Genomic DNA, 17,030 nt, shown 5'->3' on the forward strand with positions numbered 1-17,030 from the left:
AATGTCAGCCTTATCCACTTTGCTTCATTGCAAAATTCACTGTCTACTTTTGAGGTTTATGTTATACATCTTTTGAGAAAATAAAAGCTCCTTGTATTTCCAGTTTGAAAAAATGGCCACAAAGTATTTTTATGTCAATTCAATCTGGTCCAGCAAGTATTTATTAAGTATCTACCATGTAGTAGACTCTGGAGATCAAAAGACAAAACAAGAAAGAATTCCTGCCTTCGAGGCATACATGTAAGCAGATAATTGCGTACATCATAAATGGAGCTAGCAGGAGAGAATATTAACAACAAAAACAATGAGGAAAGACTTCCTGTGAGAGTAGGTCCCTGATGGAAGCTAGGGATTTGAAAAGGCAGCTCTGAGGAGGAAGTGTGTTCCAGACATGAAAGCCTGTACAAAGGCAAGGAGGTGAGTTGTCGGGCCAAGTTCAGGTAATGGCACATAGGCTTGCTTGGTTGAAATGAAGAATGCATGATGGGAATAAATATGCATTTAACTTGAAAAGATGGGCTTGAACCAGATTGTGAAAGGCTTTTAATGCTGAGCTAAGGAGTTTATATTTTACCCTGGATGAATTAGGAAGCAAATGAATCTTCTTGAGCTGATGAATGACATGATTGTGCTTTGGGAAGATTGTTTTTGGCAGTTTGAAAAGTATGTTTTGAGAGGGGAGAGCCAGAAAAGCCTGAGACCAACTAGAAGACTGTGGCAATAGTCTAGATAATAAAATGAAAAGGCCCCAATTACCACACTGACCTGCAAAAAAAGGCTCTGATCTAAACTTTTTATATCTACAAAGATTAGGTGATTAACAATTGTTCATTGTAATGTTTTTGTCTACTTTCCTCTTGTGTTGTGTGAAATGCTGCTCTATGATTCTTCCTCATAATTTCAGATTAGCAAAACTGTCTAAGACTAACCTCTATGCCCCAGGAGATGGAATCCATTATCAGGGAAAGTGGAATGGCTATTTGTCTTACCATTGGCATAGCAGATGAATGCCACAGTGGACGTAGTTCTGGGATTGAAATCAGAGGACCTGGGTTTCACTCCCCATTTTGCTGCTCACTATCTTTGTGGCTTTGGACAAATGTCCTAAGCGCTAGGGTTTTCAATTTCCTAACCTATAAAATGTGAGGGTTGCAGTAGATAACCTTTAATGTCCCTCTGAGCCCTAAATCAAGGATCCTCTCGTAAAAGTTACACATTCCTAGAGAAATAAACAGAGCCTACCAACACAGACACTAAAAATAGGTGTTCTCATTGGCATTTTAAAAGTTCTCAAATCATGAAAGTACCACTGAAACATACAATTCATGGAGTTTAGCCTTAGCCTTGGAGATACTTTCACTAGTTTTGCTTTTACCTGGTTTCTGTCACAAAGAAATTTGAATCTCTTCAGATTCATTAAAGTTAATACCCCTGCTGATTTTCAGACAAGAGGTCTGTCTGGTCTCCTTACTTTATAAGATATTGAGAAAAGGATATAAACCTTTTTTCTGGCCAAAAGAGTACTGATTTTGAACACTGCCCAGGTAACAATTGCTAATATTAGAACTGTGCCTGGAACATAGTGATTAGTAAATGCTTTAGTCATTTGTCTATCTATCTATCTATCTATCTATCTATCTATCTATCTATCTATCTATCTATCTATCTACTTTATAATATCTATCTATCTTCTTTACAACATTGCCATTGACCTTATGAGAGCATCTGTCTAGAGGAGGGGAGCCACATGGTTGGAGAGCATGCTATGTAAGAAGTTTTGTTGAATGAAATGGAATACTGCCTGTAAAAGATAAGATCTGAGGGCAGAAAAGATGATAGATGCATATAAATATCTGAAAGGCTGTCATGTTGAAGAGGGATTGTTCATGCTCTGTTTGGCCCCAGAGAAGGGCAGAACTAGTTTCACTGGAAAGTTAGAGACAGATTTTGACTTGATGCAAGGAAACACTTTCTAACTGAGTAATAGAAATGTTGGCTTCCTCATTATGGGAAGTCTTTGAAGCAGGATCTGGTTATCTATTTGTTCCAGGAATGTTCTAAAAAGACTTCAAATTCAGGTAGGACTTGCCCTAGATATAACTCATGAAGCCTCTTTCCATTATGAGATTCTGTGATTCTGTGAAAATCATACCACAAGGCTCTAATTTACTACCTGGCATTGACTTCTGAATTGTGAAGAGGAGAAAAAAAATAATCTCCACTTTGTACAGTGTTTCTTATTGACATAAAAATTTAAACCCATGTTCTGTGTCACTGGCTTTTATTTTCTGAGTTCTAGAAATTAAAGACAATTTGCAACTAAGCAGGGAAAGAATTGATGAATGAGGGGAGTATCAAGCACAATTTGAAGTATTTGAAATAAAAACGTCTTTTGAGGTTTACTTTAAACTTTCAAAGACCTATGCTGAGTTCCTCAGCAGTGAGAGAGGGAAGCTGCCTAATTTTTCTTTATGGTCTCTGGAAAGACAAAGCTTTATAACAGACTAACTTATTAGCTGTTTTCTGTAGTGATCTGTCTAACAGAAGATGAACCCCATAGGATATACCAAGTGTGTCTGGTTTCAATTTGTTTCGTCTATAAAAAGTCAACACTTCCTATCAGCATTATCAAGCAAAATAAATAAAGTAACAGAGATAATTGTTTTATGAACTTGGAACAACATGAAGCAAATTGGATATTCCTCCAGGTTTTGGCAAAGTCAATGAAAAGTAATTTTTTTTCTTTCCTATTAATACATTTTTTTTTTTTAGCAAAAGTGGTCGCTAGAGTTTTATTGTTGATTTTTAGACTAGTATTGGTTTTAAGCAAAATTCCATTATCTTTATTTTGATTGTTATAATTAGGAGTGAAATGATCTTGAATGACAATTTGCCATCTAAGATAAATGTAGTGTCTGAATCATAGTAATAAGCCTTTTCATATCAGCATTCCTGATAACTGAGCAAGGTTATTACAGTGTAATGGCATAATATCCACAGATATTATTCACAAACATGATGGTCTGACATTTCCTTCCTTCCTTCCTTCCTTCCTTCCTTCCTTCCTTCCTTCCTTCCTTCCTTCCTCCCTTTCTTCCTTCCTTCTTTCCTTCCTTATTTCTTTCCTTCCTTTCTTCCTTCCTTTGTTGCTTGCTTCCCTCCTTTCTTTCTTCCTTCTCTCCCTCGCTCCTTCCTTGTCTTCCTTTTCTCCCACTTTCTTTCCTTCTCTAGCTTTTTCTCTCTTTGTCTATATTTCTTTTTTGTCTTTCTTTTCTTTTCTTACTCTTTTGTTTCTACCTCTCTACTTTTTTATTTTCTTCTTTCCTCTTCTTTGATTTTTTTCCCTCTCCTCTCCTTTCTTCTCCTTTTCTCTCTTCTTTTTGTCCTCTTTTCTCTTCTGTTCCCTACTGTGTATCTATTGGGCATTGGCTATGTGCACAGCTCTGTGCTAGGTACCTAAGGGAGATATACTAATATGTAAAGGGTGTAATTTATCTCCCTTAAGTTCCCATAAGGGAACTTAAAACCCTTTTGAACTAAATGACACAATTACCCAAAACAGTTACATTCAAAACTCTGAATCATGTGCCAGAAATAATTTCATGAAAATGTTTCCTGAATTTCAAACTTAAGAATCAACACACCTAACATATGGGGGGGGGGGGAGAAGGGGACAGAGAATTAAAGAGAGACTACATAATGAAAAGCAGATATACAGGTGTCCTTAAATACAAAATCAAATTGCTGACCCATAGGATAGGCAATGTGAGGGGAATCTTTGATGCATATTTTGTGTCCTCTCACTGCACTGATTATATCATCCAGGAATATTTATTTTCTCTCTCTCTCTCTCGTCTCTGTCTCTGTCTCTCTCTCTGTCTCTCTCTGTCTCTCTCTGTCTCTCTCTCTCTGTCTCTCTCTCTCTGTCTCTCTCTCTCTCTCTCTCTCTCTCTCTCTCTCTCTCTCTCTGTCTCTCTCTCTCTGTCTCTCTCTCTCTGTCTCTCTCTCCTTCCCTCCCCATTTTGAATAACCTAATACCATAAATGCAGGGTGGTTTGTGTTTGGGGGTGGGGTATAGGGTATAGTGGGTGGTTCTTTTTTTTTCTTCCTTTTTATTGTGGATCTATTATTTCATCCACGTGTGAAAATTCTCATTATCAGATCTAGTATGGAAACTCTCATAAGTGACAGAAGTAAAATAAAACTTTAATAATGCTAAAGTACTATCAGTCCTACACAACAGTAGGTCTGCAACTTTTAGTCTTAGAGAGTTGCTTGAGGCGCCAAGTGGTTAAGGGACTTTCCATATACAAAGTATAGTCTCTAATCAGAGGTTGGATTTAAATCTAGATCTTCTAGAATCCAGAGCTAGTACTATTTGATTGCTCCAAGCTGCCTCTCAGGAGTTGAGGTACAGTACAATACCCATTCATTAGAGCCTACACATCATTGAGGAGGCAAGGTGGAGAGGGCTAGGAGCGTAGAAAGAAACCAACCAGTTCTATTTTCTATTTTACCATAATAGTACTTTAATGCTTCCGTGATCCCTGATTTTATCATTGTATGTGGTGGCTTAAGTGGTGTAATAGATAGAGTGAGGTGGTCCTGCAGTCAGAAAGACTCATCTTCCCAAGTTCAAATCTGGCTTCTGACATTTACTAGCTTTGTGACTCTAAGGAAGTCAGGACTGTAAATATGACAATACAATAAACTACCATTGTTAATGTGATGATAATAGGATCATAGATTTATAGACAAAAGGGACCTTAGACACAATCTAGTAGTCTAACCACCCACCCTATTTAAAAGTAAAGAAGTTAGTTATTCAAGATCTAATTAGGATTAGAATGATAATCACAAATTAGGCACTTGAAGATTTACAAAGACTTTACAAATATTTTATCCTAAGTAACTGATAGGGAGAAGAAGAGAGGGCCTACAACCAAATCCTCTGGTATTTGAGAAATGTTATTATTGCTATTTTTTAGATGAGGAAACTGAGGCAAGCAGAGGCTAAATGACTTGTAATAAGAGTCTGAAGTAAGATTTGAATTCAGGTTTTCCTCATTCCAAATCCAACACTTGGTCCTTTGCAACACCTAATTGCTTCTAAGGAAATGAGCAACAGAAGCAACATCTGAATCCAGGTTGTCTAACTTCAAATACTTGGCTCCACTATGTGAGATCATTTGTTGAAAGAACATATACAGGGGCAGCTAAGTTGTGTAGGGTGGGTAGGTGGTGCTGTGTATAGAGCACAGGCTCTGGAGTCAGGAGGACCCGAGTCAAATTCAGCCTCAGACAAGGGACAATTAATTATCTGTATGACCTTGGGCAAGTCACTTAACCCTGATTGCCTTGCCTTCCCCTCTCAAAAAACAAAACAAAACAAAAAAACACACATTCAACTCTAGTGTGGGTATATTTTGTAAACCATTGATTACAAGATGTTTTATATATGTATACATGTACTAAATATATAAACACTATACATACATATGTATGTATCCAGTATTGATGTTTTACTAATTTAGTACACATACAACATTCACATTGAAGTTATTAAGATATCTTCTCTTGAATTATTATGTAGAATAAGACTTTGGATCATTACTCCCACATCTGTGACAAGCATATATAGCCAGATTCAATCAAATAAACTCAGTAACCCTTCTTTGCCCTTATTTAAGAATTCCTGGTATATTAGCAGTCTATCAAATACATTCCATTTGAATAATGATAAATGTTAAGTGACTTAGAGTTCATGCAATTTATAGATTTAATTTAGAAGAACCTTTAAAAATGAAACTAATGAAACTCAGTAAACCTTCTGAAAAGGTCATCTTAACAAATCAGAAATATGAATTAAGTGAACAGATGGTAGAAGGAAAACTAATGAATTTACTAAACAACCTACACCACAGTAAATAAATAGTACAGTAGGGAAATCATTCACTTATTTACAGAAGGGGGAGTGGAATAAATGATCTCTAAAGGTCCTTTGTAATATGATATTTTATGATTCTAACAATGATGATTTTGTGTGTGAGGAAATTTCTTAATGTGCCAATGATTTCTTTTTTTTTTTCCATCCTTACTCCAAGATCTTTGTTTCCCTTCATTGAATTTGACTATTAATGGGTTCCCACCCTGGCTTATCTTTGACACCATCTTTGACTCAATATAGACAAAGGTTCAGGGTCCAGCAATGCAGCAGGTGTGGAATCATGGGTCTTTTGTCAGCCTGGGAGGTTTTTTTTTTGGGGGGGGGGTTAGAAAAAGATGGTCATAATAGAATTTGACCTCTAAAAAGTGAATGTCATCACTTTCCATTCAGCTTCTTTTTCCTTTATATTTAGTCAGGATGGCAGACTGCTTAGGAAGAGATATTCATCTCAATTCAAGGGGAGGCCACATCTTTGCATGCAGAAATGTGGATGAAATCTCTGTGAAGAATGACACTAATGTTATTCCTTTTCTGTGGCTTCCTCAAGACCATTGCTTTTTTCCCTTGGGAAGGCCAAAGACTTTATTGACACAGGGCTTTCAACAACATGGAAATGTATGACCTAATACTTAACACTTCATCATTCTTAACTTTGGATAAGCAGACATATTCTCACATTTGGTATCTCTCTAAATCTGGCTTAGCTGACTAAGAAAATAGGGTAGGGAAAGACGACTGGACTAAGGATAAGGATAGACCAAGTTTGTATTCCTTTTCTGTCTTTGTGAAGTGTACTTAGAGATGGCTAGACTCATTCTCTTCTTTAGCACATGTGTTCCCAAGTGTCATAAGGGCTTTTCATCTCCAGGCATCTTCTGCACTCTGATGTTAGAGAGTATTGACAGACGGCTTAGACTACAGGTCTGATTGTGGGATAGAATATTGCTACCATACAATCAAAAACACAGTAAGCTTTAGGATATAAGAAAGAGTGGGGGAAGAATTCATTTGTCAAATAATATTGACAATTCTGTTTTCTATTTTCTTTGCTGCAGGAAGCCCTCTTCAGGGGAAAATTTATAAATTCTTGGGACTAATTGCCAATTTTCTCCTTTGTGATAGTTTATGTTGATAAATTAAAGGCTTCTATGATTGCTCCAGAATTTTCCCCTTGCATCTCTCCAGTTCAAATATAGTAAAAACTTAGTTAATAAGAAAGTCAAGTAAGGCGGGTCTTACACTAATCATTAACACAAATATTAATAATAACATTAATAATTTCCCTACTTTCCACTTTGGGGAGAAATATCACAAGAAAGTAAGCATGTTTAAATATTGAATAAAAAATATCAATTCTGTGAGTACATCCTGGGATCACTTCAGATTCAGCCTAAATCTGCTCTATCTTCTATTGATAGCTACATCTGTGCCTACACATGTTCAGAAGGATTTGCATGTGTCTTGAGTTTGAGGGGATAATGTCAGAGGTTGAAAACATGATCAATCTCTTGTTTATTCCTCAGTTCTTAACAGTGAATGAATGCTCTGTAAATAAATGAATATTCTAAGTTAACACCATATTATTAAAATGGGGGGGAAGCTAAATATTTAACTGACAGTTTCAAATTGGAGCTTATAATGATGGAGAAGGCTTCTTGAATGTGAATGCCTCTACCTTCAAGTATTCATGTGTCATCACTTCCCACATCTGTGAAGGGAAGTGCAATTCAGCAGCAATTCAGCAGCAGCAGCAGCAATCTTTTTCAGAATATAATCTGAAAGTGTGTTTTCTCCTTACAGAGAGAAAAGGCTTTATTTTTATTGTCATTTATCAACAAATTTTTGCCTTTTAATCTATTCCTGGAGGGTATTAGAGAGTTGATTGGCTAGAATACATTGGTTGAACTTATAGACAGTCTTTTCTGAAATCAGTAGTCTTTTGAGGCAACTCAGGTTTGGTATACATTCAAAAATGCTATCTGCTTTAGACATATGTTGCTGTTAAGTAGGCAGCTATGTAGTACTGTGAATTGAGTGCTGGACCTAGTGTTAGGAAGACCTGAGTTCTAGTCCAACCTCAGCCACTAACAGTGTGACCCTGGCAGTTCACTTAAACACTACCTGCCTCAGTATCCCCATCAGTAAAATGAGGAAATAATAGTATCTGCCTCCCAGGGTGGTTGTGAAGATGAAATGAGATAATATTTGTAAAGTGCTTCATAAATCTTAAAGCACTATGTAAATATTAGTGATTAGTCCAGTTTTCTGGATTGGAGGGCTGTAGTGGGCAGTTTCTCATAATTAGCTGAAGGATAGAACATACTCAATAACCCTGAAAAGTGAATGCTATCTCAGGGTTGGTAGGCAACTTCTCAATTATAGATACTACTAACTCTCTTAGAAGGAATTGCTTCCATACTGCAGGGAAGAGAACTCCACTAAGGTTTATTTGCATAATTTTCTTTGGAAACGGGCTGTAATCTACTGAACTTTTTTAAACAAACTGTGTAGTGTCAAGATTCTTCAAAGAAAATGAGTAACAACTTGCAAGCCAAAATGGATACAATAAACTATATTCAATACAATATTTCTTTTACTAAGGAAGGAAATCTCCCTAAATTGGGGGGGGAGCTATTCTGATTATCTTGGTATACAATAAGTAATAAAGGGGCCCAATCTCAAACAGAAGTCTTGGTTCGTCACCAAGTCTTTCTGCAAACAGAAATACGTTTAGCTGTTATAGTTCAAGTTGGGAGGTAGGCTATAGCAGTCATATATCACTGACTAAGAAAAATGTCACCTATAATAGCATGAAGTCTCTCCAGATGATAATTCATCAAAGAAATAATAAAATATGCTCAATCTATTTTATTTACTAGGAGGACAATATACAAAAATACATTTTAGAGATTCTTTGAAAAGGTTGAAATAAGACTTTCTGATTAGACATCAGTTTTATTAAATAGAGCACCCCATATTCTAGGATTCCAAGTAAATGCAGTTTATTATAAATATTACACATAAGCCCAAATACAGGGAATAATTGCAGTAACACACTAAAGGCATTTAGGAGCCACTTTTTTATTATACAAACTTTTCAAAAAATTATACAAAAAGTGTAAAAGTTAAATTGAAAGAGCCTTACTCTAATAAAATTATTTCATCCACATTTTTTCCAGGGTTTTGGTAATCCATCTGGTGAATACTGGCTGGGAAATGAGTTTATCTTTGCAATTACCAGTCAGAGACAATATTCTCTAAGAATTGAGTTAATGGACTGGGAAGGAAACCGGGCATATTCACTATATGACAGATTTCACATAGGAAATGAAAAGCAAAATTATAGGTAAGTACTTAGTCTATTACATTGCTTTTATTGAGCTAATTATAAGTTCTTATTGTATTTGCAGAACTCATCCTGCAAACCATAAAGTGTTACACAAATTCAAGCTATGTTGGTCTTCCTAAATAGATTTTAATCCCCCTTAAGGCAAGGAGGATGTCTCATTTTTCCCCCTCTATTTCTCACAGTAGCTAACATAGTTCAGTGTGCAAAATAGATGCTTAACATATGTTGTTGCTGTTAGTATTATTTTGAGAAAACAAAAATCAATGAAAAAGAAGAAATTTCAAAAATATGCCCTCAAATGAATATCTGAAATTATGAAGTGATGCATACCACAAAGAAAAGTGGAAATTCCTAAAGAAAACCCCCTGAAGTCCTATAATAATAACAGTAACTCTGACAAGATGAATTCTAGATCTGATTTTTAATATACCAAGTATAGTATTCAAAGGATCTGATTAATCCTTGCTTGGAAAAGTAGCAAGCAAAGTAAACATTAACATTCAGTGATCAGAAAGAAATTACTTTTTTTTTTAACAACAACAAAAAAAAAACCCTCCAAAAAACCTGTGTTCATCCTTTGGGGTTATTTCTTTATTCTATGCCTTGCTTTCTGGATAGGCAGAAACTTAGGAGACATTTCAGATTTTTTTTAATGGAAGCCTCCACACAATTTAAGAAAGTTTGCATACAAAACTCTAAAAATTAAATCAGACCAAGGGAAGCAGATGTCTAAATAATAATTACTATATGTATACATATGCACACACACATATATGTGTGTACATACCCATATACTTTAAGGTTTGCAAAATGCTTTACAAAAATTAATTCATTTTTTCCTTGCAACAATCCTGTGAGAGAGTTGGAATTTTTATCCACATTTTAAAGAAGCGGAAATTGAGGCAGACAGAGATTAGTTGGCTTACCCAGAATCACACAGCTAGTGTGAGAATCTGGATTTGAACTCCAAGTCCATTATTTTTTTCCATTGATCCACTTATTTTTCACTTGTTTCAGTCATGTCTGATTTTCTTGGCAAAGAGTACTTTGCCTTTTCTTTCTCCAGGACATTTTAGAGCTAAACTGAGGCAAACAAGTTTAGGTGACTTGCCCAGGGACACACAGCTAGTTAAGTATCTGAAGCTGTATTTGAACTTAGGTCTTCCTGATTCCAGGCCCAACACTCCACTCACTGTGACACCTAGCTTTCTTCATTCACTTACCTGCCTAGAAAATAGGAAATTTCCAATGGGGGAGAAAACAGTTAATTATGAAACATAGGTTAATATAGTGTCAAAGAATTGTGACAGTTGAAAGAATGGTGGATCCAAAGGACTTGGATTAGAATCTCAACTCTTTCACTTGCTGCCCTTGTAACCTTGGGTCAGTCATTTGCACTCTAGTCCTTAATTTCCTCATCTGTAAAATGAGAAGAGCATACTAGATTATCTCTAAGATCCCTTCCAACTCTAAACCCATGATCTCTATTTGACTATGAGATCAGTGAGAAGAGGGACTATGCCAGTGCCTGGCACATAGTAGGTGCTTAATAAATACTCATTGAATGACTGATCCTTTGAACTTACAGACAAGTTTTTCAAAATACTATATCCAAGTACTGTCTTGAACAATAAATATATTCCATAGAGTTTATTTTATGAACATTGCACTTTGTTAGCAGTCTGGAGATTAGAGCATTCTCCTTAATTAGCTAGTTTACAAGCTTTCACTGATCATTGGGTGTCTATTTCCAGCATTTCCTTTTCATTTCCAAAACATGATGAACCTCAATTTTAAGAAGGCATCATGATGTGGTGGAAATAGCATGGAGCTAGATGTCAGGGTTACTCAGGCTTAGTTCTGGCTCTGTTATTCACAAACTGGGTGATTCTTTCCTTAGCCACATTACCTCAGCTCTCAGGAGCTTAGTGAAGGAATTGGATAAGATGTCCATTTAAGTCCCTTTTGGTACTAGCCTTTAGATAAAGCTGCAGGGCCCTTACTGTAAACTCTACCCAGTCATTATGGGAATATAGTGTTCACATACTACAAAGGGTTTACTCACTGATTCAAGGAAAACAGAATAACAGCTTGCAAAGTACAACTAAAATTTTGTAATATATTTTTTTCAACCAATGTAGACATAACTTCATGGTTCATTTGTTTCTGGTGCTTATTTGGCTTTTGAAGCCATACTACTCTTTGGGGGCTATCAATGCATCTTTTTTTATAAGCACAACTCCCATTTTGTTTTAATGCATTACTTATGGGATTGGGCCTTTGGAGGACAAAATTATCATTTTCATAACAACTTGTGATGATGTCATCACAACTGAAGATTATAGCCTGCATGGGGGAATAGATCCAAGGAGCAGATGACCTCATGGAGTGAGGGAGGCTCTTTTCTTATGTTCTTAATAGTAAAGAAGGGAGGGAGGAAGGAGAGGGGAAGGGAAGGGAAAAGAGGAGAAGAGAAGAGAAATCAAGAATGAGAAAGGTACAAAATTTTTTTGAGCTTAAAGGAAATTTCCTAAGAAGACCAATTTAGCAGAGAATTTTACAAGAGCAAATACAAAATGCTCCAGTTTAAAACATATGGAGTAAAAAACACTCGTGGATCAGTGTTTGAATGTATGTAAATTTGAACTAAAACCCAGTAAAACGCAGCTAATTTGAGGAAATTTAACACAGGACTAGCAAATATTGAACATTTAATTTTTTTCAAGGCTTTCCCCAAGTTTAAAGAAAGGAAACCCCATACTAATTCACATCAAAGACAGGATTTTGTGTGCCCAATTGGATAAATTTAAGCACCCACATACTTTATTATAAAATGTATATGCTTCTCCCTCCAGTGTAGGATTTTTTTTAGTTATTTGACAGTATAGTTATCCCTTCTACATCATGACTTTCCACATTGTGGTTTTGATATATTGCAGATCAGCATAAGAAATTAAATGGGAAATTTGGGGGGAATTTTGCAGAAGCTGTAGACAACATGTGAAGGCTAGTTAATGACACAGAATAAATTTAGAAACTCATAAATGTATAAAACATTTGAATATTATTATATAATATCAACATATTTTATCTAATTCAGACTTCTTCTCTGAAGGATGGGCCAAATGATTCTACTCAGATTTTCCAGATTGCAGAGGCACTGTGCCCCTAACCCCTGTGATGTGGAAGGGATAACTGCATATTAATCTGTTTTGGGGGGTATTTTTTTGCCTTTTGGAGGGCAATTGGAATTAACTAACTTGCCCAGGGTTACACGGCTATTATTTTTGTGTGGGTGTAAAGTGTCTCAGGCCGGAACCGAACTCGGGTCCTCCCGACTCCAGGGCTGGCACTTTTCTCACTGAGCCACCCCTTATTAATCTATTTTTTAAATTAATTGGAAATTTGAATTTAAAATTAGATTTTTTTACAATTCTACACAATATAATTCTATATTCAATAAAATACCATTTTTATTGGTTATTAAAAAAAATAAATGTAATCACTTCTCTTTTAACCAAACTACAAAGCAGACATATTACACTTTAAGCATCCATGTTTATTGTAAAGTAAATTTCATTCCCCTCAAGTGTAGGATGGGGAAAAGGTAACACCTCCACCAAAAGCTGAATCTATAAATGCATGCTGTGTCTTTACCTATCTGATTGTCACCTATGTCTTTGTATCTCTCAGCTGCTTAGAACCAACAATCCCCATTGATGTCAGTGAACGGAAAGGAGCAGAAAGCAATATTGAGGCAGATACAGGGCAAACAAAGTTAGACACACATCTGAGAACACATGTGCCTGCAGGACCCTCAGGTGTGGCAATGCAATGGATCTCTGTCGAGTCTGACAACCTTGTTGCCTGCCTCTTACCCAACCATTCCAGCCTGAGTTTCAACTTCCTCCATCACTAACCCTGTCAGGCTGTGACATGGTTCTGATTTTGATTTTGCTTCTATGTCAGGCATTACCTAAATTTCTGATTCTTCAAAAAAGACTAAACTTCTGGTCCAGCTCCCATATTCCTGGCAGTTGATCTTAGCTTGTCCCCTTGATGATTTCCCTCCTAACTTTTTTTATTCCTTATCATTTACTTCACTCATGAGGAAATACAGGTGTAGGAAAATTAAAGGAAACACTTGACCAAGCTCATACATATAGTTTATAGCAAGAAAGGATCAAAGAAATTATTCTAGTCTAGCTACCCATGCCCCCATTTTACCCAGGATGGAATTCAAACCCATAGAGTTCAAGTAGCTTTCTTGAGGTGAAATAGTTAATAAACAATGGATTCAGGATTTTAATTTATGTCTTCTCACTATGAAATTCATCATTTTTCAACTATACTCTCCTGCCTCATGTTATATCTACTTTCTTGCAGAACTAGAACTAACTTCCTACCTCTGAGACCTCTCTTTCTTTCCACTTTACTAAGCATTGTTAATAAAGCTTTTTTGTCTGAGCACTCTCCTGTCAGCAAGGCTGAGTAGGTGGTTTTTGATTATTTAGGCATAAGCATCATTTCAGGATTAAAATGATGAGAGCTTAGAGTGCATGAAGACTTTGTAGTTTCTTTCATTAACATTTAAGAAATATATATATATATATATATATATATATATATAATTTCCCTAAAGTGTTGCAAAGTACATTAAACCTATTACCTCATTTAATTTTCACAGTAACCCTATGAAATATATGCTGTCACCCTCATTTTACAAATGAGAAAACTGAGACTCAGATATTTAAATGACTTGTAGAGTCACTTACGCAAAGTGTCAGAGGTGGGATTCAAACCCTAACCTTCCCAGATCTAAGCTCAAAATAAACCCATTACCTTATTCCAAGAAAAGCAAATATAATTAAATTCTGAGTTTCCATCCCCATGTTGTACCTTTATAACCTTAAATTTAACATGTCTCTCTCCTGTGCTTGCCCCCCTTTACCCTCTATGGAGTCTCATTTATAAAATGTCATTAACTGAAACTGAAAACTAAAGATGTGTTCTTTGTTTCACACTTATTCTTGGCACTTATCCTATTGCCCCAGTTTTATACTAAAGTGATGAATACTCTTAAACCTTGATGTGCCTTTTACCAAAATAGGATTGATTTTGTCTCTACCATTCATTCAAAACTACCATTTAATTTGAATGAAATCTAACTGATGGCTTTATGTGTTTTGCTGAATCCTTCTTCATAGGTAGTGAAAGTAAACATATCCATTCCATTATAGTGAATTATAGTGAAAAGACCCTTTGAGCTGTGGTATACTAGAACCAGCTCAACCTGATGGTTAAATTTCAATGTGGGGAGAGGCCAGGTAGCACAGTGAGTAAGAGCACCAGCCCCAGTGTCAGGATGACCTGGGGATCGACACTTAGCTCAGACCTGGGGCTCAGACACTTAGCACCCACCCAGAAACACCTGGCTGTGTAACCTTGAGCAAGTTACTTAACCCCAATTGCTTTAAAAAAAATTTCAATGTGTGCATTTGCACCTTGGAAATCAGCAAATGCTACAAATAGCAACTTGATTTATTGTTTTTTTTAATTGTCTAGACTTTGAAAGTGATGGGGGGTGGGTAATGTTAGTAAAATGGATTAAACTTAAAAATGTGTGACAAGTACATTTTTTTTCACATAGCCAGGTGTTAAACATTTGCCAGCATACCCCTGATTCAACTTAGGCAATCTACATTCAGATTTGAACCCTGTTATATATTTTGTGACTTTAGGCAAGTCATTTATTGTCACTGCAGCTCGTTTCCTTTTCTTTAAAATGAGAGTTGGCTAAGATGGTCTGGATGATTACTTCCAACTAGAAACAATGAATGATTCCTTGATCTATAAATATCAGCCTAGCACCTGTCTGAAATGTTCATATTAATTGGGTCTGGATTGAAGTGACTGTTCTATGTACTACAGATTCATACAAACCTGGAATATCTTCTTAAAAATCAAATGACTTTTAGGGATGATGATATGGGTAGTTTACAAGGGACAAGTGTTTCTAAACATTTGCCTCAAAAACCTTTAACCCTCTTTTTCTTGAATCTAGAAGGTGAATGATGAGGCTAGGTGGAAATTTGGCTCCTTTACAACATTGATTAGAAAAAAAACCCTTCACTCTAGAAGACAGAAACAGAATTTTTGAAATAAAGTTCATGGTCTAGGAAAGGCTGGAAACAATTTGGGGATTAACCATCTAGGATCCACATAACAGAGTATTATGAAGCACCATGTTATAGTGGAAATTGCAATGAGCTCCATTAGCAATCAGGAGACCTGAGAAATGGTATTGACTTTACCACTAACTTAATTTGTGACCTTGAACAAATGAATGAATCTCTTTGGGCCTCAGTTTCCTCATCTGAAACATGAAGGTGTTGGCCTAAATGAGTTGAGATCTTTTTTAGTTTTAACATTCCATGATTTTGTTATTATTTGAAACTCTATTGTGTGTGTTTCCACTCAGGACTAGGATAACCAGTATTTGTTGACTAGAATTACCATCCCCCTAACTCTCCACCTAAAATAAAAACTCTCCACCTTTTCATATGCTTGACGGAGTTTATTTCATATTATTCACTATAATACTTCTCATTTTTCTGATCCTCTGGGCCTCATGGTTCTGGCTGGAACCAGTAGCAGATGTGTTGAGATGATGTAAGAAAAGCAGTTGTTTTCTTTTTCCCCCTCTAAGCTCCTGGCTTGATCAGGATGAAAAAAAAAAAGAATATGTGACTGGGGACTTTCATGGCTATTTCTATTCTTCTGAGATTTTCTAGCCTAAATTGCCTGAGGATTGTAAGGAGTTTGGGCTATTGTCAACTAATACTTCCAGCTTAGAGGAGATTATTTTTACTTACTTGAATTTTGATCTAGTTGTTGTTAATCCCTGTGACTTGCTAAAAAAATGTTTTCACTAGCAAAAAGTAAGTTTTGAGCCACTTGAGTAGAATAAAATTTCTAAGAGCTAAAGAAAAAATGTGGAAACTGTGCTGAGGAGATACTCTTTCCCTAAGCCTTCAGAAGAAACATTTTGTACTTTACAAAAAATTCTTTTTTTATTCAGGTTTATTGATGTCTTTTTAAATTGCTTCAGTTTTCCCTTTTATTCTTACCCACCTCCTCTCAGGAAACTATCCTTAGTAAGAAATGATTTTTAAAGAAAAAAATAGAAAGAATATAAAACAATTAGTAAAACTGATCAATACATTGAAAAAAAAATCAGACAACATAGGCAGTGTTTTATATTTTACCCACAGAATTTCTAAGTATTACAAAAAATATCTGTGGAAATCAACATAGTATATCCCTGTGTGTTAGAAATTTTCTTTAGGAGTAGAAATGAAAAAAAAGCCTGATGGCCTTGAATAACCAGTTAGCTCTTAGTTGAGAATGGGTTTCATAAATTCTCTTTTTCCATGCTGGACAACATGGGTATTCCACTCATTGTACTTAAGTGCTGCAGGAATTTGCTGAATTAGTAACAATTTAGAAGGTTCAGTTTTCTAAAACTAGTGAAAAATGGTGCTTTTTAGTCCAGCAAACTACCTGTATATCCCTCAGAGATTGAAATTCCTGATCCCCTTAGCTGTCTTGATACATTAATGAGTATGACTCTTCTAACCTTCCACAATAGAGAGAGAGAGTGAGAGAAGAGAGAGTGAGAGTGAGAGAAGAGAGAGACAGAGAGAGAGAGAGAGAGAGAGAGAGAGAAAGAGA

General features: G+C 35.9%; 1 protein-coding gene across 3 annotated transcripts in view; it reads left to right on the top strand.

Moving 5' to 3' along the window:
* Window positions 1-17,030, top strand: part of ANGPT1 (angiopoietin 1) — a 345,693-nt gene that overhangs the window by 275,415 nt on the left and 53,248 nt on the right. For all 3 annotated transcript variants that reach the window (XM_069080907.1, XM_069080906.1, XM_069080908.1), the window contains one exon: window positions 9,127-9,293. In XM_069080907.1, coding sequence (XP_068937008.1) covers window positions 9,127-9,293 — 167 coding nt within the window. The remainder of the gene's footprint in view (window positions 1-9,126; window positions 9,294-17,030) is intronic.

The sequence above is a fragment of the Petaurus breviceps genome, unplaced genomic scaffold (assembly GCF_028583685.1).
Source record: "Petaurus breviceps papuanus isolate PSGF00001 unplaced genomic scaffold, PetGlider_PUasm1.0 98, whole genome shotgun sequence".
NCBI lineage: Eukaryota > Metazoa > Chordata > Mammalia > Diprotodontia > Petauridae > Petaurus > Petaurus breviceps.